This window comes from Aotus nancymaae, unplaced genomic scaffold (assembly GCF_030222135.1).
Source record: "Aotus nancymaae isolate 86718 unplaced genomic scaffold, 86718_ANA_hifiasm-v0.15.2.pri h1tg000011l, whole genome shotgun sequence".
Taxonomy (NCBI): Eukaryota; Metazoa; Chordata; class Mammalia; order Primates; family Aotidae; genus Aotus; species Aotus nancymaae.
Window position 1 is genome coordinate 15,391,008 of NW_026988422.1, and position 25,897 is coordinate 15,416,904.

The following is a 25,897-nucleotide window of genomic DNA, read 5'->3' on the forward strand; positions in this document are numbered from 1 at the left end:
GAAGAGTTTTTTTTTTAATTATTCCTTCATATTCAAACTTCACAAACAGTGTGAACTTGTACAATACCTCGGAAAGTGAAACTTACAAAAAAAGTGCTGGTAACATTTAAAAAAAAAACAACAAAAACCCCAAAAAACAAACATCATTCTTAGCAACATCAATTACTCTTCCACACAAAACAGAAACCTTGTAAAATTTATTTTCGTATTTTTAAGGCGTAATACTTCCGTATAAAGTATATGCAAGAGATAAAACTTCACAGTATTCCAAAATGTCACAATAATAATAATAATATAATAGTATAATGAAGCGCTACAGTTAATTTTTCTTTTTTTGAATGTTTTTTTTTCCTGTTTAAATAACAAATACAAGTCACAGGTAAATATACGTGAGAAAAATACGAGGCTAATATTAAATGGCAGGTAAGGATACTGTCACTGTAAGAAAAAACTGGCAGGATGTGTGTATTTAGTCTATATTTTAAAGCACTTGATAGAAAAGGCGTATGCAAGGTTTTTCCAAACATTTTTTCTGTTTGTTTGTTTGATAACTGACAACAATTTAAGAGTATAATGAGAAAAAAAAAAGGAACAAACTCCCTCTCAAAACGATTGACCTGCTCATCCCAAACCATGTATATATTGATGGATGGATGTGTGTATTTGTGGATATACGAATTTATACCATGCACAGAGTGATACAAGCAGTGTTCCATGCCCACCTGCAAAGACTGGAGGGTATAGCACTGTAGTCATTCAGCCCAGATTCCTCTTGGGAAATTAATCTTTCAATTTAAAGCTCTCTTTCCTTGCCTCTCCCTCTTTCCAAACTCTTCCTCAATTCCCAGGTCTTTGGTCTGAAAAGACAATCTGGTTAGAAAAGTTGCCCTCCGTTCAAAATTCACTGGGAAATGGAAACGGCATAAACAGTGACACACAGACACTGGAAATACCATTTGAACGAATGAATGGATATGTTTGTGTGTGCGTGTGCAGGTGCATGTGTGTGTGTCTGTGTGTGTGTATTTTAGGCCTAAATATACAGTGTGTATGTGTGTGTGTATGTGTGTATACACAGTAGCAATTGCAAAAAAGGGACCATATTCCTTTCCATACTAAGATACAATGTGATAAGAAACATACGTGTGCAGGGAAAAGGGTTTCTTCGAATCTTATCACAACACTGTGGCGGGAAAATCAGGAAATGGATTCACCTTTCAGCAGTCACCACAGTAAACTTCATTGAGAACATACATGCCCAGATATCTGTTCTGTGCACATGTGTATGTTAACAGCTAGCCATTCAGCCAACAGGTAACAGAAAGACAGCAGATAGCAAAACACATCAATAAGGTGCTCAAAAAAAAAGTGGCACCCACTTCTCAAATGGATGGCCACGTTAAGGTGCTTCAAAAAAGTGTTTTTTTTTTTTTTTTTTTCAGTTTTTATTTCAAACATTAAGAGAGTACTGATTTTCACATGGTAGTTCTGAGTCAGGCCAAGGGTTTTGAGGTTTCTAACATCTTTCACTGAAAAGGGCTTTCACTGTAGTAGTTTTGTTCAGTTTGTTGTGGGTCATTTGAGCTTAAAAATGTTTTTAATAGTCAAAAACTGAAATCAAATCAACATGACTAAAAGAAATAACTGATGAAATGGTATAGAACATTACTGCATTCGCATCGGATCAAGATGGTTTTGCCCATTTTTCCTCTTTCGCTAACTCCGTTCCTTTTTTTCCTTGTTACAGTCCATTTCTTATGAACATACAGAAATGACCTAAGTTACTGCAAGTAGCTGTTTTTATTTTTTGTGATCTGTTGCAAGAGTCCAACCTTGTTTCCTCTGCTGCTGTTTGGGTAGCATCTGGTTTTGTAATGAGCATCTGGATTTGTAATGAGCATCTGATTTTGTTATGTGCATGTGGGTATAATGCACATATACACACCTATACATGTATAATATATACACTATATATATGTGGATACATATAGGAAGTGTGTATACATTTCTACATAATATAGTGTATATTGTTTCAACTGGAGATAAACTGAACTGGGTTCAGACACTAGCACATGCTTATCTTTCCCCTGCTCCCTCTGTATATTTTAAACAGTCTGGAGCTTTAATTTATTTTTTAAAGTGCATTTTCAATGCAGAAAAACTGTAATCCACTGATTCCTTGGAAAACATTTTTGATGAGAAAAATCTGACAGTTCTCAGCCCCAAGCAAGAGAAACTTGGGTTCAGTCAAGCCGGAGGCTGATGTGGCAGTGCCAGGCTTGTGCCTGAGTGATTACTGGGCATTCTGGACTCTGGGCACCTTAGCAGCAGCAGCAGCACCTTTATGAGAAGGTGGAGATAGAAAAGGAAGAAGGAAGGAAAGCTCAGATGAGGAAGAATGAAGTATTGTGTTTACGTATCAAAATTGCTAACTTTGACTATAATGGATTTGTGCAGTCCCTGCTTGGCCTTGGCTAAGAGATGCCATCCAGTCCCTTCTCCACCAACTGACACCAACCTCCCTATGGCCCCTGCATGCTCAAACATCACCCATATGTCCCCACGCCTAAGGCTGACTTCTGTGTCAGCTTCCTGTGGGTATGTGAGTGCCAGCATCAAGTAGGAATAAGGCACCAGAGAAATCAAAATGTTACAAAAAGATGCAAACCCCATTTCAAAGAGCCTCTCCCATTGCTCCATTAAAATATTGCATGTGATACCATTCGTCTGTGTGTACCTAAAGTGTGTCAAATACAGTCTCTGAAAGGAACTTGAGGCCCTTCAGCACCAGAGATCTTTAGGAATGCACCTTTTTTCTAAACACACCCACACCCCCCCAACCCCCCATGCCCACCCCATACCACAAGCAAAAGCACCAAATCGGGAGAACAAGGCTGCTTGCCATTGCTCACCTCATTTTTGATAAAAATCAAAGAAGTCTATGAATAGAATGTTCAGGAAACGCTCTGAAATCAAGTGGATTCAGGCTGTCATGTATCCGGTTACTCAATGCTTTAAATGTCCAAAGAGTGCCATGCAGGGGTTGAAATGTTTGTGTTTAATGTTTAGGGGGAATGTGCCAAACTAAAGTTAATTCTCAAACGATGCCCAAATCTTTCATTAACACATCAACCTCCTCTATCTTAAAAAAAAAAATGTAAAAAGGAAGAGGTTAATCTAACTATAAAAGGAAAAGATGAAGGCACGTGTTATTATTCGGTCCCACAATCCTTAAGAAAAATGGTATTTTGCAAGTTTGTGTGTGTGTGTGTGTGTGTGCGCGTGTGTTTGTGTGCTCGCATACATGAAATGGGAGTTCGAGGGGCCATTGGGGCAGTAGTCCAAGGGAAGTTGGAAAAGGGGAAAGAGAAAGTTTTTAGATAGAAGAAAGGAGAAAGGAAGAAATAGAGGCCTCTCTTCAGCTTTCTGTCATTGACAGTCTCAAGATTCGGCTGCTTTAGAGTCCAGAAAGGAATTCCTTTGTCTTGGTCTAGAAAGTGCCCCAGTTAAATATCTCCAGTTAATCATGTTACAGCTTTTGGTGTTTCCCTTTTCCCTTCCCTCCAGCCAAATGATTTTTTAAAAAATATCACAGTTTTTAAAAATTATTTTTTCAATGTTGAAAAAATATGGAAAAGCTATTGAACAGCCTTAGGGCACTGCCTCTCCATCTTCACAGTGAGCAGATGGATGGATAATCCACAGAGTCAAAGAGGAGGCGGGCAAGATCCCTTGTGCTCAGTGGTCCCTTGCCCCACCTTCCTGAGGGCTGGGGCGGGGGGGCTTCACACCACCCACAGCCATTTCCCTCCTTTGGGTCCCTGCCTCCCGCTCCCATCCGTGGAATGTGGGCTGCTGAGAAAGGCAGAGCCATGCTAAAGAACAATGATAACAGTAACAGGAGGGTCTCAGAAGCAGAGGGTGGAGGAGACGGGAGGCGCTCTCCTCAGGCAGTGTCAGCAGCCTCATCTCAGAATGGGAAGGCGTGGTTGCCCACCGAGAGGGTGAAGTCCCACTCACATTTTACTTCATGAGACCTCAGCTCTCAGGCTCACCACCTTTATACCTCTCTTTGCATCAGGTTGGCCCCCAGCCCCTAAGAAGGCAATGATCTGAGATAGAGAGGCAGAGCCCGGCTGTGTCATACAAAAAAGGGCTACGCACAGCAGGATTTCAGAAATAAATTTAACTTTGGTTTTCCAACTTTTTCAAACCATAAAAATTAAAGCAGGGCTTCGGTGGCTTCGATCATCTGACAGCTGTTATATTTTTCTCATTTGGCAAGGCTAAGGCGGGGAGTGGGGGGAAGAGAAAAGGGGTTTCCCATAATTGGTTGAAGACACAGGGTGGTAAAATGCTTCCACACTTAAACTCACAGTCCAGTGTTTTTGACATTTCATAAATAGCTTTTTTCTCTAAAAAAAGAATAAAACAAGAACAATCCCTTTACTTACTCATCTGAAACAAAATAAACAGCAGTGGGTACAAACTTCTTCTTGTAACAATTACAAAAAACAACAATATAATCCCAACTTTTAACACGCATCTTGAATCAGTTATTTTTTTTTTAAACCTCAAAACTGCAGCATATCCTTAAGGGCAAACTTTTCGATTAGTTTTTTTCTTTTTTTTTTTTAAATAATGTCTTCACCAAAAAAACAGTCTTGTACCAATAAAATGCATTCAAAAATAGAAAATATTACACAACAAAAATATGTATCCTTCCTTTCCAAAAAAGATTCTTCACAAAAAAATGTAGAAAAAATTCCAACAATTTTTTTTCCTCTCCTAAACATTAACTTTCAGTCTAGGGCACAATTATTTATTGATTTAAATGTCTGTTTTTGCATAAAACATGGAAGATGCAAAACATTTACTGTATTAGGATTGTGAAGTTACATCCACTTCCACCCCTGCTCTAAAACAAAACAAAACCAGAAAAATACCCAGCAAACATTAAACAATGATAGAGCCAGTTGGCTAAGAAAAAATATCTTTGTTCTTCCTTTACTGTGCATTTGAACGAGTTGACGGGCCTGTCTGGTATTGGGGGATGCTGAAGAAAAGAGATCAGGTTTTAAGATTGGATTCAAGAGCTTTTTTAGCATATGCTGATACCAATGAGTCACCGACAGTCCCCAGGTTGTACGACTATCCATTGTAAATCCTCAAGAGAAGAGAAACACATGAGGTAGCACATGGGAAGTCAGAGGACTGAAGTGTGTCCATGTGTGTACTGTGCACATACATCTTGACAAACCACTTTCTCAACCATATATATGTGTGTATATATATGTATACACACCAATTTGTTACATAGCAAATTTGTTTTTAAGTATTTTTTCTCAAAATGGAGCTCAAGCATAGGTTAAAAGGTAATGTGGAAATCCAGTGGTATGAGGAAGGCTGGGGTTATTTCCTCCACACTTTCTTCCACATTTAACTGATCTGGACAATAACTGCAATAATAACAAGATCTCTGATCTCAGGAGAATGCTCTGTTTTCTCTACCCCCACTGAACTACCAGCTTCCTTTTATATTTTCAGCATTGTAGTTTAAACTATGTCTTTTTCTTATTTGATGATATTAATCTTTTATGTGGGATGTAGTTTGTATGTGTATTCAGTACAAATAAATTTTTTTCATAGCTTTTTTTTCCTGTTGTTTATTTGCTGGGTTTTTTCCTTGTGGTTTTTGCTTTGTTTTGTTTCTGATTTTTTAAACAGTGAAATGTGTCCAATTTTATTTCCAGTGCATCAAACAAATTTTAAATTAAAAGAAGAAATAAACGTTTCCCCCCATCTTTCTAAAGGAAATGACTGACAAAAGTACAATATAATAGAATCAGGCATTGCCAAAAATAGCATGATGTGCAACCTCAATTACATCAAAGAAAACAAACAGACAAACAAGAATTAGAGAACGTAAGCATGAAGGAGCCAAGATTACATAATCCCAACGATGGTATGATTGGCAAGCACTGGTTAAAAAACAGGTAAGGCTACTCTCAGATTTCCAACTCAACATAGTTAACCACTGCTCTTCTGTCTTTTCCTTCAACTTTTAATCTTTTACTCCCTAGTTCTTTATATCTTTAAAATGAACAAATTTGTTTTTATATTTTTGGTCTACAGTAGAATTACATATTAATAATATAATAAAAAGATATTAACAGGTTGGTACTGCATCCATGTGGGGACAATAGACATAGCAAATGAACTCTATTCTTATAAAAATAACCACAAGTATAAAGAAATTATAATCAGGGCAACAGATTAAAATGACAAGGGGTGTAGAAAGATATATTTTAGATAACATAAACTCCTGTGACAAGCTATGCCCTAGAATTGCAGCCTCCAAACCTTTCCCATGATTTCCACCTTTCCATAGCCTCACTTCAAGTTCAAATGGAAATGGAAACAAAATTAAGTGGACAGGTGGTTGAGCCAGCCAAAGCTTCCAAGTTATGTTAGGTGGACAGCAAGACCAGGTGGACAGCATTTGAGAAACTGGCTGGACACAGGGGAGCTGCTAATGGTATTCATTTTTAATTTGGAGGAATTCCCAGTCCACTGATAAAGAGAGAAACCAAGGAACCAAATGACTTTTCTGGTAACATATAATATATGAGATGAAATATAATTCTGTAAGAGAGGACACGGTGGTGAGGCTGGAAAGAAAAGAGAAGAGAAACAGGCAGACTTCGGGCACCATCTCCCTTTGTTTTCTACAATACATTGGTTTCCTTCTCTTCTGGAGCATTCTTTAGGATTAGCTATAGACCCCAATGTCCTCTGAGTAAATATGTCAGCGCAGCTCCTGACATGATATCCACGCTTACTGGCCTCCTAGAGGGCTGGGTGGCTCTGGAGGGTCCCTCCCCTGCTACCACTGCCCACTGGCCCCTGCCTTCAATAAAGCAGAGAAGGTGTGCAAAGTTTCAATGGCAGGGGCTCTTTACATTAACTATCCCTAACTGATGACTAATTCACACAGACGGTTCCGTATGGAAACAAAAAATAAAGAAACAGAACTGGTAAGAGTTGAGCTTGGTAGCCAACAGTGTGAAGTTTTCTTCCAGGAAAAAAAGAAATGATATCCGTCAGAAAATACTGCTTTTGGTTTCTTTTAACTTTGAGCTGTCCTTGGTTTTTCTCTCAGTCAGTTGCTCCAGTTTAAAGGAGAGTTTAGAATCTAGTGCAAATATCATCAAATCACAGCATTCCAGGAGCAATATCCTGTCCCTTCATCCTAAGTGGATACTATCCCTTCAGACCTCCTCAGAAGACTGTGGGCAATGGTCCAGAAAAGTGTAACTGAATAAATTATTAATCTAGTACTCACTACAACAAGAAAGGCACTATCACAACAGATCAGCCTCCAAGCATTTTCCTTGCCATGGACATGGGCGTTTCAACCACTCCAGCAATCGCAACAAAATCCGGACTGTGGCTTTTTAATCTTGAATTCATTGGCCAGTTGTCTGACTCTCCCACCAGTCACTGCTGTTGGCTCTGGCCATACAGAACCCTGATCTGCACTGTGTATGTGCTGCCCTATGTTTTACCAGTGACCCTTGTTGGTTCTAAATGATTTAGCTCACTCTCTTCCATGGAAGTTTCTTTCTCTCCATCAGTCTCCAGGTCATGACTCTATTAAAGATAATTTACAGTGTCTAGTACTATTATTTTATTTTGTCTATTTTGTAAACCTCTGATCAAATCCAAAGTCATAAAGATAGTTCAGTACCTCCTCTAATGACAAGGTCTCCTGTAAATACCACTGTGAACAGAAGGAAAACCAAAGTGTAATCCCTTGACCACCAAAGCATATCCCTTGAGCCTGTTGTAGTACTTTTGTCTGGGAGAGAGGAGGTTGGGCTCTGAAGATTAAAATCTTTGGTGACAGAACTGGAATGGATATGCAAGTTTCAAGGAAGAAGTGTCCCAAAGCCTCAAGAGAAGTATCCTAGGACAGTTAATGTGAATATATTTTAAAAAGTTGGCCGGACGCGGTGGCTCACGCCTGTAATCCTAGCACTTTGGGAGGCTGAGGCGGGCAGATCACAAGGTCAGGAGTTCAAGAGCAGCCTGGCCAACATGGTGAAACCCCGTCTCTACTAAAAATAAAAAAATTAGCTGGGCATGGTGGCGGGCGCCTGTAATCCCAGCTACTCAGGAGGCTGAGGCAGGAGAACTGCTTGAACCAGGACCCGGGAGGCGGAGGTTGCAGTGAACTGAGATCGTGCCACTGCACCCCAGCCTGGGCTACAGAGCGAGACTCCATGTCAGGAAAAAAAAAAAGTCAATCATTTCTTTCTAGAACTTTGGTTTGGTGCAGTCAATGTCCTCTTAGTGATTATCCAATACTTATTTCTAAATACCTATTAAAAGCTCTGAATTTAGTTTCTTATTTAAAACAGAGATAATGCTTTGAGGGCTTAAGGAATTTCTTATGCTAGTTTTGATGGCTCTAAATGAAGTTTTTCTAGCTAACAAGGTTGACAATTTTCTGAACAATGTTTAAACTTGGAACAGTAGACTTGGACGGATAGTAAAGAAGAGAGAGAAAGAGACAGGTTATCAACGTTGTTGTAATCTTAGAAAAGAGGCCTCAACAGAGAATTTTCCAAATTGATGCCCCACATGTGATAGTGTTCAGAGAAATTTAACATAAGCTATTGATATGGGTTGTGATCCTTTCCTACTGTGCCAGAACCTTCAGAACTGTCACTTTGGATTCTGGAAGTGTCCTTCAGCATCTTTACTCTTGTGTTATTATTTCCCATACAATCTATTGCTTATCCTGTGATGCAAGATTCTTTTATTAACAGTTACCAAAGAGCTGTATTACTTCTAAGATTAAAAAAGACAATAAAAATACATTTAACAAAGAAAAGTTAGGCAAAAAAAATTTCAAAACTAAATTTTCAGGCACTATTAAGGTCTTCTGCTAAGTAAGGATAGTCTATGACGGAGCAGCTAGTATGTTCTAATCCATCCTCCAATCCTTCCTCCAATGTCAAAGTTGGCCTAGCTTGTTTCAAAATAAACCTTTCACTTCACTGGTTTTCAGTGTTTATTGCACTGTTCCCTATCTGTCATCTTAAAGGACTTTACCACATGCATGGCCTTCCTCTTTGGTTAGCCTGATCTAGGTTTCATCCAGGGATGGAGAAGCATACTCAGGCCAAAAGGGTAATTCCAATATGGACAAGGCTATGTGTTTTTGAAAGGAGCACACACTACCGCCCTCTGCCACACTAAAATGTGCACCAGCAAGGGGCTTTGTGGTGTAGGCCAAGGCAAAGACTTCTACATCATATTAGTCGGCTTCTTCACTATTAGAACTCTTACTGAGAGCTCAGTTGGAAACAACATTGGGTAAACTTTTTCTTAAATGTTCTTAATTTGCTGTACTAACTCAGCTTCTTTACAATAAGAAAACAGATCCTATCAGCATGGCAGTTCCTAGGCCTGATCAAGAGTTGACAGAGATTCCACAGTCTCACCAACCCTGCTAAGATCAAGCATGATGAAAATAACTCTGCATTTTAGTAATGCTCCTACTTTCGTAACTTGCCTTTTTCTTTTCCATACATAACACACTCTCTCCCAGCACAAGTAAATACATTTCAGTAGTGCAATGCAGTGCAGTCATATTTAGTGCAAAAAAAGCCCTATTATAGACCCAAAACTCAACTCTAAACAGCTCTTACAAAGGCTACCAGTGCTACAAAAGTGGGAAATTCAGTCTACCTCACACTTCTGTGAATCATCTCTTGTTGCTCCCGTTTGTTTCAGCACAAAGTAGAGAAACTAGCATGTACCTATGTATTTTTCTGTAAAACATTAAGCCAATAGGCAGAAAATAAAGGGAAGTAGTCTAGTTAAAATCAAGAGTATTATTTAGAAGAGGAAAACAGCCATTTAATGTAAAGGTCAGTAGTGGTTTTTACTTAATAGTTTTCATCATGTCAGATGGCTCTGATGCTAAGGGGAATGGGTACAAAAAAAGATAAAGCTTTCCTGTTTCTCAAAACACAGTCCTAAATTTAACAGTGCTGGGCTTTTATTTTTGAATAGTGCAATCAGCTATTCCTCAAGGGCTACAGGCAGCAGCCACCTTACATAACATAAATAGGTACACTAGGAGCACTCATTTTTCTACATTGACCACTTTTCCCCCACGTCATTAGTCTCCTATTCTCTCTTTTTTTTCTGACTACACATAGAAACAGATAAACAAACACATACACAGAAATTCTCAAGGCCCCTCTCAGAATGATCAATTGAAAATTGGTACAAATAGCTCAGTGACACACTCACACAGAAGTACAATTATTAAATATAAAAGTGAATTATTACAGCAAAATTAAGAGTCTGTATTCTACCTCTTCTTGTGTTATCCAATAAGAAAAAAAACATTCATAGTAGGATCTCTTAAGGAGCTTACTTCTTTCTTAAGATTAGTCTAGAATTAGTTTGGGATGTGGCAATATTGAGTGATTCTGGAAAAATGATTTGTATTTGATCATACTCAGGAATCTGTCTCTTCAGTTTGTCTGGGTCTTTACCCTCCAAAGGTAAGTCTGCTTGTCTGCTCATGCCCACACATGCATGTTGTAAGTCTCAAGAGAACCAAAGTATAGTTTAAAATAGATTGTGGGAACAAAGGAATTAAGCATAGTGGGGTCAGCACACTCAAATTACCTTAAAATATCAAGTTACCATAGATTTTCTCTATCAATCATATCAGCTTCTCATCTTTGTTTGCCATGATGAAGATTACTAAGACACACTGCTTTCATCTCCTCTGGAAACCATAATTCTTTCAATAATAGTGCAGGAACAATTTTAATTAGATATATGCAAATTACCCTTAATTTATATCTCAATAGGCTCCCTAGGAAAACTAAGGTTCGAATAAATGGGCCTAAGGAAGAAGTTTAGCAGCTGAAAATACCTTTCAGAATTTTCTCTTACAAGTCTACAGCTGGTTCCAAATTAAAGTTGGTCTCAAGGAGAGCAAGAGCAGAGTTAACTAGCCTTTGTTTTCAAAGAGCCCCCTAGTTGTGAACATGCATAAAGCACTTTGAACTGCAGGAAAATCTTATCTCAAATTTGAACTATCATTTTATTTTCAGTGATCTCTCTATACACTCCTCTTGTGCCTGGAGAGCACATTAGGTATAGGAGAAGTCAGGAGTTTCTACAGTTTCTCTAGATGGGTTTGGCAGAATTAAAAGAAATCTTTAATCACAAAGAAGTGTAGTTATCTCACTAATTATTCAAACTGTAATAATCAGAGACAGGTAAGAAGGACAAGGGGTAGTGCTAACTTTCTCCGGTAACCTTGACAACTGGCTTTAGGAATCCAGACCTGTATCAAATTTGGTCCCATCACATTGTCCTGTTCCCTCTTTTTGCTTTTCCTTTGTTCACTTAATTGAAATTGCAATTATTTTAAAGACTGAGCCAAGAATGTCAATTAAGCACAAAAGACGGGTTACAAAAACGTTGTCAGGCTATCTGTTAATTGAGTTGAGTTGAAAACAGTATGCTTTCAAATGAAGTACTACAATTTTCTTTCTTTCTTTTTTTTTTTTTTAAAGTTTCTAATTTGGTTTTTCCCTCCTTTGTGGTGGAGGGCTATAGATGGGTGAAGTACTGGCAATGCAGTGCCCATCTCCCACTGTTACTGCTGCCTCAGTGCCTGGGGTCGGGCCAGGTGCAGGGGTATGGGGAAGGAGGGAGAAGCAATGGGGAAACAGATGTTTCTCGATTAAAGACTTCATGGACACATATAGTCTTGAAATGGCTAGAAAAGAAACAACTACAAGGATAAAAATCAACAGATCAATTGATTTGGACATTTCAGCAGCACCCTTCCTTTTCTTTCCTCGCTATCTTACAGTAGCTATTAATTAGAAATACCCAAAGAGAAATTTAATTAAACTAATTTATTTCCAGCCTTATTCTAAAAAGGATTTGAGAAGGCAATAAGGATTTGTAGTATAAAATGCATGATCTTCATCTGTAATCAATTTCTATTCTTTGGCCCCAGACCTATTAGTTTAGGTAAACAGGGTTTCTTTTTCAAAGAATAAGTTTTTGTTTTAACTATTCTACCCTCAAAGTAAAGACAGAATTTCTCTGTTAAAAGCTCACGAGTGCTATTTGAAAAGGAAGATAAGATTTTCGTGGAGGAAAAATTCCTTCATAGCAGGATGGAAGGCTTTTCTTTCTAAGAGGGAAAATAATACAGTAAGGGTAAGCAATTATTTGATTGTCCATAGACAGTATCAAGTTAAGAAATAAATATCCTTTACTATCTTGAGAAGAGATAAAGGGAAACAAATAAATCAACAAACAAACTGTACTAAAATACACATTCCTCCAGTTTCAGATTTCTAAAAATTAATAATGATGCTTAAATCAAGGTTTACAGACACCAAACAACTGTTTGAATGTGTGAAAGTATTATCCCTTTGCTTTACCATGTTTCACTTTCTTTGAAGGAATTGTATCTATGCACACTTGTCCTGAAGTCCAGTGCAGAAAATAAGCTTGTTTTCTACCAGCCTCAATTTCAGAACATTTCCTAAGCTATATTTGTATATTCTAGAGCTACATATCTGTAAAATGTGATGCAGACTTTCTGAAATGCATTGTGTGTGTGTTGTTGGGGATGAGGGGAGCAAAGCAAGCTTTTCATGGAGAAAAGAAGAAAAAAAAAATCTCTTCCTATCCTCACAAATATACTATAGTGTTTTTATTATTTTGATGCATTAGTTACTGTTAGGGCTATTGGTGCTCCTGACAGGTGTCAGCCTGGAAAGATAGGAGGCTCATAAGCATTAATAAATTCATATCCTGGAGTCTCTAGAATATCAAACAAGATTTAGACATTAATCTGAGACTAACACAGAGGTTGTGGTGAGAAATCCTGGGTCTTGGGGTTGGAATGCTTCTCGGGGAACTAGAAAGAAAAGCGTCAAGAAGGCATCTCAGATTAAGAGGACCAAATAAGATCTGTCAGAACCAGAGCCTCTCCTCCTCCATATTATACTTTAAATGATAGCATTTCAGGGTTTAAAAGAGCCTTTCTTCATTTGGAAGCCAGTGCCTAAGGAGAGGAATACTTTAGATAAAGAGTACTTTTAGAAAAAAAATACCAGGAGTTAAAATAGACAAAGAAAAAGAAGAAGATAGGATGGATTGAGAGAACATTCCAAGTGAAGATCACAGTTCCACACAATGTAAATCTTGCTTTTAAGAGATGTTGTTTTCCTACTAGATAAAGGCCTTCAAAACTGCTATTTATTTCATTGTTCTCTATGGTGTGAATTGATGTTATTAAGTGGTTTGATTAAGATAAAAGCTGGGTCAAGTCAAATAAAAATACATTTCTGATATTAAATGCAGATTCTGTCAAAGGGTAAAGCAAGAACTGAAAGCGTACCGCCTATGCACTCAAAACCACATAGTACTCTAAATGTCACAGGACTTGTCTTCGTTAAAGCTGAGAGACGATGTGGTATCATGGCAAGAACACTGGACCAGAAGTCAGGAAAGACTGTGCTACAAAGTTGTTATGAAGGTGACATAATAAGCATCCTGAAAGAGATATACCCAGAATGGTATCAGTCAGTCTTTTGGCCAATGCGCTGGTGACCAGAGAGTTGTAATCCATTGCAGTGAGATCTAGCATGAAAACTAAATTTCATGGTGCGTATTTAGGTGCTGGGGAGTGTACTGCATGGCTCTTTAAGTATCCATTTAACCCTGTTATTATTTTATTTAAGCACATATTAAGTTTATGTTTAAGCAACCTCTTGTCACAAAAACAGACGCTTTAGAAACCTTATGGATCTTCTCATACATTAGTAAATTACTGCTCAAAGTTCTAAGCCAGTCAATGATTACTTATTTTTTCCAAATGGTGGTAAATAAAAAAATTCTTAGTAATTTTTCCTACAATGTGTTCAAGTGGAAGTGGCTTTTCTTGTTTGAGAAGAGCTCACTAAGTCTTGAACAGTTATCAAAATTATTTTGAAATGTTACTCTTTTTTGTAGATTCCTATAATCTAAAGTCTGATAAACAAGTAATTTGACTAGTGGAAACAGTCAACATGAATGATTTTTTTTTTTCTCCAGCAGAAGTGGTTTACTCATATCAAGATTTTGAACACTGGGGTATTTAAAAAAAACAGAAAATATTTTTTCTCTCATCTTTGGCCAAATGTGAAGGTAAGAGGAATTAATGACCTCAGCTAGTACAGTTGACATTTAAAACTGTGACTCAGGTTCTCCCACTCTCAAAAGAATATTGATAACTTTTAAACTCTGAAGCTAAAATGAAGACATGCTTCACTCTGCCTACGAGTCTCAAGTTTATGAACTCATTCACTTTAGTGTTCTTTCATTAAATAAAGCTTAAAGAAAGATGTTCAGAAAGGGGTTGAGAAAGGAAGATAAATGAACAGTTAGGGGTCATAATTATTAGAGGTTTGGGGGCAGTGATGGAGACGACTAGGTATTTTGAAGTAGTCTTCAAGAGAAACAAGAAATAAAGGGAAGGGGTTAGGAAAAGGAAAGAGGGAAAGAATGAAGTTGATATAATTTGGATATCATCTGATCCTTAGAGAAGAAACAGCCTCACTTAACAGTCAATTCACAATTATGTTTGTCTAGTAGAAATATGTCTGGTTGAACACTTTGGAGAACAGACTGGTAATTTTGCCATTACACTAGACATTCACCCTTTCAAAGTAGACTAAGAGTAGGTCATTCCTTAGTGAATACCAGGCTGGAGAGCACTGCAGGGAGCTTGGCTAAGGTGAAAAGGGACTTGCTGGAGAGGCACAGCAGAATGGGATGGGATTAGAGAATGAAAATCTATTAGGAAAGATGAAAGGAAGGAATTCCTCAGTATTCACACTGACAGGCCTTCATATTGGTCCAGTGTGAGAAGGTCTTTTATATTGAGGTTTTAAAAAGCTCTCTTCATTTGTCCTGAAGGTAGAAGTGAAGAAGGACATTAGTTTCAGGCACCCAGGATGGTGGAAAAGTTTATTCAACTGAGGCTTTCCATGCATTGGGTTGAATAGCCGAGGGAAGCCGAAGACATTCTTTATCTGAAAGTATTTACTGTATAGCAAGACAGGATGCCTGATTTCTGAAGGTTCCTTGATGGCCTAACTGAAGAAGAAAGGCACCAAATCCTCACTTTAATAGGTAAATGGAGATCCTGAGGGCTGGACACCCAAGAGCCACCATTTTATGGATTCTTCAGACTAAAAAATGTCTCAGATAGATATTTCTGAGTTATATTTCTATTAGCCTCTGTGGATAGAGTTCCTCAAACTCTGGTTTTCGTTTGAAAAAAAAAGAAAAAAAGCTCCCAGGAAAATGAACACTATATTGCCACACTGCCTCCAGGGAAAGATTGAAGACTAGTTAAAATAATTACAAGCATATTGAAAAAAGAAGTAGTAAAGAACCGGTATTAAGGAGAAAACTAGGCAGTTCACTGTCTTACGCTTTCCAGAAGACTGGCCCTTTTAAATGCAGCCTGTTATTGTTGGTCAGATCATATACTTAAGCAGCCCCTTGGTAGTATTTTTAAAAACAAATATAGACGGTGACAGTCCTACAGGGGAAAATCACAGATACATTCATACACACTTCTTTTGTTCTTCAGCTAATGAGTGGGTCAGCTAAACAAGATCATTTTGAATATGAACCTCTTTGTATTAGTCACACCAACAAAAAAGTTTCAAAAAAAGTTTTCACTTTCCTACATTTGCTAAGTCTGAGCTTTAAAAAATTCTAAAATCCTCTAAAGACGATATTGAAGCTGATAGTATAAAAAGCAAATTAGAGCAGTAATGATTATTATTAAATGCACCAGATTAACTGCAGCAGGTTGGTGATGGGTGATATATGCAAAGACATAATATTTCAATCAACTCATGATCATAGGCAGATTCAAAAGTTAAAATGAATATAATGTGATATATATTTCAATATAAAATTGTTATATATAATGTGTATGTCCTAGGTTTCAGAAATACTGCAATGTAGTGTATTGTACTTAAGTAAGCATACCTAAATAGTAACTCATATTCTTTCACAAAGTCACTAGTACTGTTAATTAAAAGAACAAAAAAACCAAAACGACTATTTTTTTTTTCCAGGAAAAAGAAATACCTATGGTTACAGTCACAGACTTCTTTTGGATATAGAAAGACAATATACAATTTAAAAAAGTAATAACAACAAAAAAGTTGCAACTGTAAGTAGCCTTACTTAACAGGGGAAGGGGAAAAGTCACCAAAATAGAAGAGGAAGAAAAACGTCCTCTGACTTCTATAAAGCAGAAATAATCTACATGTCATAAAAAATAACAAACTATCTAGTAAAAGAAGGGCATGGGAGTGAGAAAACCGAATCCTGAATTCCAGGCCACCAAGCCTTCAGAGTCTGTTCACTCAGTACATTATACTAGAGTGGCATTCTACTTTAATGTTTGAGATGGGCAAGAGCTATCAACTCTTAGAGATTACCAATAAATATTCCCCCCAATATTCTATTGGTTTGCTAGACATGGTAAACAACTTACTCCTGGAAAGACTTTGGCAAAGGCCACATTGGTTTCAGGAGACGAGGTTTGTGAATTATGATGATATCCTTTGAGTACAAGCAGAATTAGGAAGCTTTAGTTTGGGAATAAAATTTATGTGTGTGTGTGTGTGTGTGTGTGTGTATGTGCACATGTGTGTGCACACTGGGTTGCATAGAGGAAAGGAATGAAGGCCTTTGAGCTATGGGATGGCTCAGGCCAAAGTTTGTGTGGGCTTTGCCTGCCTGGCGTTGGTGCCCCCACCTCCAGGAGACCGGGGAGGTGCCCTGGACTGCTGCTCCCTCTTGTCTGCTCACCAGTCGAAGACTTCTGTTCTACCTTCTTACGGAGGAAAACAGCCTGTCCCTGTGGGTTTGCTGTGGATTCAACAAGCTGCATTTGTTTCTCCCAATTCTCAAACATTACAAAAAGCAACAGAGTGGGCAGGTGATTGCTTCCTGGGAAGGGAGCCACGAGTCTTTAGCACAATGGTACAAAGAGGCAACTGTATCTATGCATGAGGACCTCTGCCTGTGTGTGCTTCATTTGGGAGGCACACACACTCCCAGATGACAATAAGTATACATGCAAACACACACATGCACATACATGTCAATAAGTCCAACAGAACTGCAGAGTTTGTTAAATGCACTCTACTCCACGTAAGCATATTCAAGTTTCTCATGAAAGGGATACATAGAAATTACTGATGGTTGGATTCCTTCAGATTGCCCTAAATTTCTTATCACAGATAGTGATGCACCCAACTAGGGCAACAAAGCAGAAGCAAACATGTGAGATATGTCAGACCTTTGACTCCTAACCAGAAATTCAAAAATCTGTCTTGTTGTCACTGGGCAACATGAATGTGGAACAGTTTTGTTCTGAGAGCAGCTCACACTGTGTGTGCACACGTATAAATAACGTACACTCAGTTATAGACATTTTGGACAGCAGAGGTGACGTACTGGATGGGTTAGGACTCTTTCATTACTAGAATCTACATATAAATTGCAATGATTTTGCTGGGTAATAACAACTGTTGCAACACTAGTAGAAGCAGATGCCCCTAAGGTGGTGGTGGTTGTTTTTTTCTCTTTCTCTCTCTTGGATATATCAAAATCTCATTGAGGCATTTTGAACCAAAGAAATCTCTGAATTTGAAAAAGGGTTAGTAGGGACTTTTATACCCTCATTAGGCATTCCAGAATCCTGGACTCTCAAGACTGTGGCTAGATTTTTCTCTGTAGATTATCATCTGTAGATTATGATCTTTCACTGAAGACTTGAAACTTACGAGTTTGCATTTAAACAAAGAACTGCCAGATAAAAGAGATGCTCTCTAAAACTGAGGGAAAAAAAAGTTTACAGATCTACACTGTATGGGGACAGAAAGCTTTTTGCTGGGATTGTTCTCCTTGTTAAGGAAACGTTTAAAACTAATATTCCCAGGCACCTGTGATTACATTTTATAGGATTCTATTTAGTAATATGATGTCTATTTTACATTCAGCCCCAACCTACATCACTGAAATAGAATAGGAAATAGCAGCCACTATCTGAGAGTACAAGTTCTAGACAAGTTTGGTGCCTCCCCAAGAAGTCACTATTTCCATAGTCCTCAATCACAAATAGGGCTTACTTTTGTGATAATGTAACTATTAAACAGCAAGAAATACCTGTATCTTCAGAGCCTTTTCATTTCTATATCATTTGTCCTCTTCCCAGGGCTTTCTGATTTAAGGCAATAATGCTATACAATAAGTAGCCTCTTGTGAAAACACCTTAACTGAGGTCACTTAAGATTAGATTTCGGTCTGAAAGTCTACAGTTTATGGAGCAACAGGTGGGGCCTCAAGAAACCACAGGAATGGCAGGTGTTTTAGTCACTGCTGTGGAAAGTTGTTTCTTGTTTCAACCCAGGCCATTTTTACCCCTCATTCAGTGAGGAGAAAATACATAGTTCTGAAAAAGAACTCACACTATGCAGCCCTCATTTTCTACCTCTTCACTCTAAAAAGCATGGAAACAAGCCCTACTATTACATAATCATTCCGAGGGATCTGCTAATGTACACTGCTGACTGCTATACTCAGTGTTGATGGAGAAAAAAATCTTCAGAGACTTAGAAGAGTCTTTGAAGTATTTTGGTCAGGCTGATCATCTTGATACTCAGTGCTAGAAATGATGCTTTGGATTAGTAATTTTCACATTCTGAGTCTGCAGGAACACTGAGTCACCACAGCCTTTTCTCTTGTAAAGGTTTAAGTGGCATCAGAAATAGCAACTCTCCACAGAAAGCCCTTGGGAATATGAAAATATTGTCTCTCAAGAGCAAGAGCTCTTCTATGCCCCTTTTCTGTCTCTGTATGCAGCCTGAGCACCAGGGTAGAGATTGTTTTTGAAAGTTTGCCCCATGTAATCTATTTCCTGGGTACCTAAGAGAACAACCGTTTTCTTCATGAAAACACAAAGAAGGGAAAGAAGCTGCTGCTGTTCCAGTGGGAAGTTATGTCTAGCCCCAGAAAACCTGGCGGCTGGGTCAGCTCAAGTACTCTCTTCATGCACTGCAGGCTCAGGAGGCATTGGGTTGCTTTGCTTTTTCTATGGAATTAGGGAGCCTATTGAAATTCTAGTGCACCCTTCCTTTTGTTTGTCACCAAGTCACATGGTTCTGTCTTCAGTGTCCTATTTTTCTTTTTTTTTTTTTTAATTTCTTTTTCTGAGGAAAAAAATTGGCCATTTAAATAAAGTTCTTTTCTAGTGAGTAAAGAGCTTTCTCAGAGCCAGAAATCACTCAAAAGAGAGTCTGTCGACCCTACCCATGGAAAAGCTCAGAGATTTCTCTACTTCTTGCCAAACTTCCTAGTTTTGTGATTGGATGTTTCTTGGTTTAGCATTGTTTGGTGCTGAATATATTTTTGCAATTCTTTTGTTCTCTGCCCTAGAGCTTCCATTACCCTGGACTTCAACTCATTACCAAATTAAAGAATTCTTTTAGAAGATTTCTTTTAAGAGCCAGGTCACAACAGAAAGGGCACCATCCTGTTCTCCTAAATCTCAAGGGCATCTCAGGTTGTGTCTGCTCTTACGCTGCACCTTCCCTTTGTTACCTTTTGATACAGCAGCACACTGGCTATAGCAGAGGCAGACCTGATTTGATGATCTGCGACTTTTTCTGCAGAATCATATATCCCCTGCTCCCAGCCTCAACTAATCAAATAACATCTTCTAGAACAACAGAGGAAGGCTCCAGAATGGGTGTTTATCCTGTGACTCCTGGGCAGATCTACCTTGTGCCCTGTTTTCCCAGGGGTCACAGGTGTTGGGAGCATTATGAAGGAGCTCCAACAAGGAAGCAACATAAGCCTTTATTATGCTTTCTCAGGAATTGAAGGGGTTTTATCAGAGGCGTATCTCATTTTTGACTTCTGTGCTGAGAGAAACCATGGAGTTTTGGGCATGGGCAGAGCACAGGCTGCTGGTGTGCTTGTGTGAGGGAAGTACACGTAGCTCAAGGCTTTAGGACTGAATGTGAAACAAACATACCTGGAGGAAAACCTTTCTCTTTTCATTATCAGAATTCACAAATTCTTACTGTTCATGGGTTGAAAAAGAGTATTTTTAGAACTTATAGAATATTTTGGTGATACAAAAATAAAACTCCTAGGACTTTTAAACAAAGCAAACCCGTCTTTCTAAGGCCAAGAGCTACTATGACTTCTAAGATGACTAGGAGCTAAAATATGAGCAGGAAATTATCCAGCACACTTAATCATGGCACAAATAGATTCAAAGCATTAGGAATCTGGGAAGAGAACAGGCTATAAAACTGTTACTAGGAGCTAAAGTTTACCACTCAGTTCAAATATACAGGAAACCATTTTGATACAGAGATTTTCATTTCAGATTTTTTTTTTTTTTGCTTAGCTTATTTCTCAGATTTTCCCCCTGTGTAGAGTTGTATCAGATCCATGTGTTCCAATTATTTTTTTTTAGGATTACATTTCACACATTTGGGGGCCTTTGTTGTTCAAATACTGGCGTTTAATAAGGAAAAATTGCCCATGATGCTGAGATAATATCAACGTTTTTAATGCTAGAAAATAATACTTTTTTCCAAATTGTATCTAAATATCTTGAGAAAAAAAATTTCTCCTTTGACTTTTTCTCCTTTCCCTTGTTTGGCAAATTACATTTTAAAATTATAAATTGCTAAAAAATGTCCTTTCCAACTAGTTCTTCCTCCTTGTACTCATCCTAAGAAGTCTTAAATCTGGAACATCTGCTTTTATCTTATCTATCTTTTTCCTTGGACTAAAAAGAAATTTTTTTAGCACTGATATCATCCTAGCATGAAGGTCTAAATGTAAGATGATTGTAGGACTTGAAACAAAAAAAGCCCAAAACATTAAGAAGATCCACACTCATTCTCTGATTCTGAAGCAAAATATCCTTCCCTATTTCCAAAGTTATTTGTGATTGTTTAATTTGAAAGTGAGAATTGACAATCTAAAAGCATCTCTATCCTTTTGAAACAGGTCCAGACTGGTTTACTTCCTAAAATGTGGGTCAGTTTGGAAAGTGGCCATTTGACAGGCCAGGAATATAGCAATAAACAACTACCTTTTTGCTCCTCTAGATTAGATCTCCCACTCCAATCCAGCTTCTTCCTCTCTCCACAGAATAATCTGTCAGCTATTTTAGAATGTGACATGTTTGGGAAGGATAAATATACAACATGTTTGGGAAGGATAAATATACAGCAGGAATATGTCCACTGCTATGCAAACCTGGCTCGTCCATTTTGTCATGGACTACAATGATTATAACACCTTGTTAAGAATTCTTTAGGGATCCTCCAACTCTTTTTTTTTTTTTTAGAGATACTTCCTTTACAGGGAAAGGATGATAGAATCCTTAGGGTTTCAAGTCACCTGCAGCTTTTTCTTTATCTTTTGTTCTATCAAAAGAAAAGGTGGATTCTAACCCAATTGCTTAGCATTTTACATGGCTAATCAGCATTAAGGCAAATGGGTCTCCCTCAGCTTTGAGAAATAGATAGCTACATGTGGCCCATAATGGCACCTAAGATCAACTTTTCTGGAGGTATTAATGAAAATTCTTCCTACTTCACTAAATTTGAACAAAGACACTTTCAAATCCACTACTGTTGAACAGTTAAAAATATTTTAAGGTGGCTTTTGGCCTTCTTTCGTTTGTAACATGTATTGAGTGATTTCATGTCATCGTCTTCTAGCTTTAAGAGTTTTTTTCTTAAGGTCAATCTTCTTTTTTTATTTTATGGGTGAAATCACTTGTTTTCCAAAATATCAAAACAATTCCATGACATGGTTAATTAACTAATGCTCCCTCTATTGGTGGTAAGTGGAAATATTAGTCTTACGACACTGCTATTTTGAAAAGCAAAATTAACAATAGAAAAACGAACTTACTTTATTTTGGAAGCTGTTCCTCACTAACTGTTAAAATAGGTCCGTTTTGGACACATAGTTCTTGGTAGGACTCCTCTTAGAAATCATAATAGGTTATACTCAATAGTCATTTAACTACCCAAGTTTACATTAAAACTTGTAGCAAAATACCCACTTAATTCAGCACTGTGGGACCAAATCAAACTCACAAACACTTCAGTTACACTAACCTTACTAAGCATCACAAAGAACTTATGAAAAAGATCCAAGTTAACCAAATGTCTAAAATATATGAATAAAACCAATTTAGTCATTACAGAGTTGTTTGTGTTGGAAGATTTTCTCTCGTTTGCTGCACAGTTTTTGTAAATAAAATGCTGACAGGAAAATTAGAAGGAAAATTAAATTAAAATGCAATGCAATTTTGAAACTAAAATACTCTCTCCTTTCTTCTTTTTAAAACTGTAGTTTGGTGTTTTGCTTTGTTTAAAGATTTGCTTTCCCTTAAGTGTGTTAAAATATGCCCAGAAATGAAATCACTTTGGGAGTTTTAGCTAGGTTTAAGAATTCCTATATTTGAGCTGGAATCCCTTCAGGACACTGTCTATAATGAAAATATCTCTATTACAACATCTTCATCAGGACCGAGGAGAGAAATCCCAACTAGGGAGAGAGAGTGGCATCTGGTATGATGCAATAGATTGGTGGCCTTTTGAATGGTGGATGTTGGCATCTGGGAATTTTTTGTTAATTTCCCTAAAACCTTTCCAAGAAGCAAGGGTTAATGAGTCATCTAAAGAATGATCGTCTTATTTAGCCCTCTTAACCATGGTGGAAACAGTCAGAAGGTGATATTTGAAAGAAAAAAAGTAATTTTGGCATCAATGCATCTTGATCTGTAACAGGCTTCTCATAATGACGCTCTTTGTAGTTGGGAAGGGTGAGGAGCTGTGGCAGAGTTTTGTGAACTCCTCTTCCTGGCTGATCACAAAAGAAAAGACCCCATTTATTAAGACTTCTAGACTACTAGTGTTTCACCAAGAAAAAAAAGTAAAGTCAATAGAAATTCTAGAATTGTAAGATCTCAATGAAATTTTGGAGAAGCAAGCAATCTCTTTCTGAAAGATACAGTCTCTTCCATGAAAAAGAACAGAATTCTAGATGAATCAGTTGAAAAAATTATTCGGTGGGGCAACTTAAGCTTGCTAAAGTCAAAGAACTACATATCAAAATACAAAGCAGCAATTCAAATTACAGCAGGGATGGGCTGGCCACAGAGGCCCTCATCAACCCAGGCAATACTTAAAATAATAAAAATTAAGAAAAATTAAAAAAAATATGAAGAAAATATCCTTCCTCTCTTTCAAATATAACTTTAGTTGCCTTTTATTCTTTCTATCTGGAAGCAGTATCGCTAACCTTAACAGTCTTGACTTACCAAAAAATATATATATGTGTGTGAAATAAAAGAGAAGGAATTGGTGGCAGTGTATGCAAAACCAAAATGAAAAAAAATTACCTTTAACAATTTCACTTTTTTTGTTTTTTTTTTACACAAATACTGTTGTAAATATATTAAAAAAATCAGCATTCTATCTGGTAAACGTCACTTTTGCCCCTCTATAAAATTTTGAATTAAAAAAGCCTCAAGAACTTTTTATTGTTCCCCCCACCCTCCATTTCTCTTTCTTTTCTCTTCCACAAGAATATATCTTGACACTTTTTTTTTTTTTTGCAAAGATTGTTGGAAATAATCCTTCTCTTGTACCTAAAAACATAGGTGCAAATTTCTGATATCTTTGTTTTATCTGCATTCCTGCCTTTCATGAAAGTCCCTCTTGATTGTGCTGAGGCTGTGGCTCAGCGAAGACACTGAATAAATACGATAGCCACTGTTGCTTGTTGCTTGTCCAAGTCTTCCTGGCTTCTGCTGCAAGGGGGGATATGGAGAAGGTGGGCCAGGGGTGTGGACCCGGGCAGAATCTGGGGGAGAAGCCTGCCATTCGTCTTTCTTTCCCACACCACCGAACCCACTGCTCTTCCCACCCCCACAGCCCTTTTATGAAATCAGACAACGTGGTAGGTGGAAAACAGCAGGGCCTTTCCTCTGGATTTTCAACCAGAAGTGATATTCCACAGTTTTAACTGGTTACTGTGAAGTCCAAGCGGCCAGAATTGTGAAAATGTCCACTGAAACACTGCAAGCGGTGTACTTAAAGACAGTAGGCCTTTTAGATTTTGTTATATATTTTTTGTAGTGCTCTTCACAAGTGGAATTTTTTTTTTTTTTTTTACTTTTTTTTAAAAGATTTTTTTGTAAAGAAGGGTTGTATTTAGAGGCCAGTAGCTAGAGATCCAACCAGTGGACCTCCTGAAGCACTACCAGGCCTTAAGGCCACCATCCGAGGGAGACTGGGAAAACTATTATTCACCCAAGCCTCCGGAAATGTAATGTACCAGCAGGCAAAAAACAGTTCTTCATGTAGTACAAAATGAAACGAAACAAAAACAAAAACAGAAAGTAAAAATGAAACCAAAACATTTCTTAAATTCTAGTGCCATAGCTTTTTTGTTTGTTTTTTGTTGTTGTTTTGTTTTGTTCATAAGAAAGAGAGAAAGATACTACTTATCCGTCAGACACATGCATCCTCATGTGGTCGTTGAACTGCTCGATTTGGTCAAACTTTGCTGGACAGACGGAGCAGACGTAAGTGGTCCCCTCCGTGCAGGCCACCACGCCTGGGGGGCCAGTGCGGGCACCTGGGGGTGTGCCCGCAGGAGGGGTCCCATTGCTGGCACTGTGCAGGGCCACGTGTCGCTCCAGGAGGGTCTTGTGAGAGAACTTCTTTTTGCAGATGTAGCACTCGTAGGACTTCTCTCCCCGGTGGAGGCGCATGTGCACGTTGAGGGAGCTCTTCTGGGTGAAGCGCTTGTTGCAGATACTACACTGGTATGCCCGCACTCCTGTGTGTGTCACCATGTGCTTGATAAGGTAATCCTTTAAGGAGAAGGAGCGCCAACAGATGCTGCATTGGTGGGGCTTCTCACCTGTTGACGTAGGAAGAGACAGCAAGCAGGACAGAGCGAGACATAGCAAGGGACGGAGAATGAAGGACAGAAAAACAAGACAACAAAAAAGAAAAACAAAAAAATTAAAAAAATAAAATCTGATCCCTTAATGGATCATCCTTGATTGGAAAAATCCAGGCCCTCCTAGCCTCTCACGTGCAGGGAAATTTTGCTTTATGGTGATGCCAAGACAGTTTGTTTTCCATTTCCCTATGCCATAAAATGGCTCTCTTGGAAAGCTACCAGATATTCCCCACTAAAAGTCTTCAAAGGTCATTCTGTGGAAAAGGGAGGGCTACTTTTGAAGGGGGTAACTTTCAGTGATCTGATTAGGGAATTTAGTGCTTCCCATTAACATTATCAAACCAATGTAAGAAATAAGAGAGAAGAAAGATCTTTGGAGACATGGGGCGCTCTAGAATTCTTGATAACCAAGAACATTGGTCATATAGCTTGATTCCTTGGGTAAAGTTCCCATTTCTAGTAGTCTGTCTAATAAATACACCTATGTATTGATGGTGAGTTTGGAAAATATTTGCCAACATAGGAATATGTCATTTTGAAGAGCTATACTTTCAAGTTTGTCTACTTTAGACATAAATGTTCTTAACATGTAACTTAAGGGTTAATTGCCTGTTCTCTATTGACTGTACTGAGCTGGAGAGTAGCCTCAGCAGGTGTGGAGGCTGAGTAGAGAGTGGGCAACATGATGATATCAGACTCAAATGGTCCTGTTCAAATCTGGGCACCAACACACTACACACCA

The 25,897-nt window shown here is 38.1% G+C and overlaps 1 protein-coding gene across 30 annotated transcripts in view; it reads right to left on the reverse strand.

The window, feature by feature from the left end:
- Positions 1 to 25,897, reverse strand: part of ZBTB20 (zinc finger and BTB domain containing 20) — an 822,970-nt gene continuing 797,073 nt past the window's right edge. For all 30 annotated transcript variants that reach the window (XM_064374645.1, XM_064374627.1, XM_064374639.1 and 27 more), the window contains one exon: positions 1 to 25,110. In XM_064374645.1, coding sequence (XP_064230715.1) covers positions 24,689 to 25,110 — 422 coding nt within the window. In that variant the 3' untranslated portion in view covers positions 1 to 24,688. The remainder of the gene's footprint in view (positions 25,111 to 25,897) is intronic.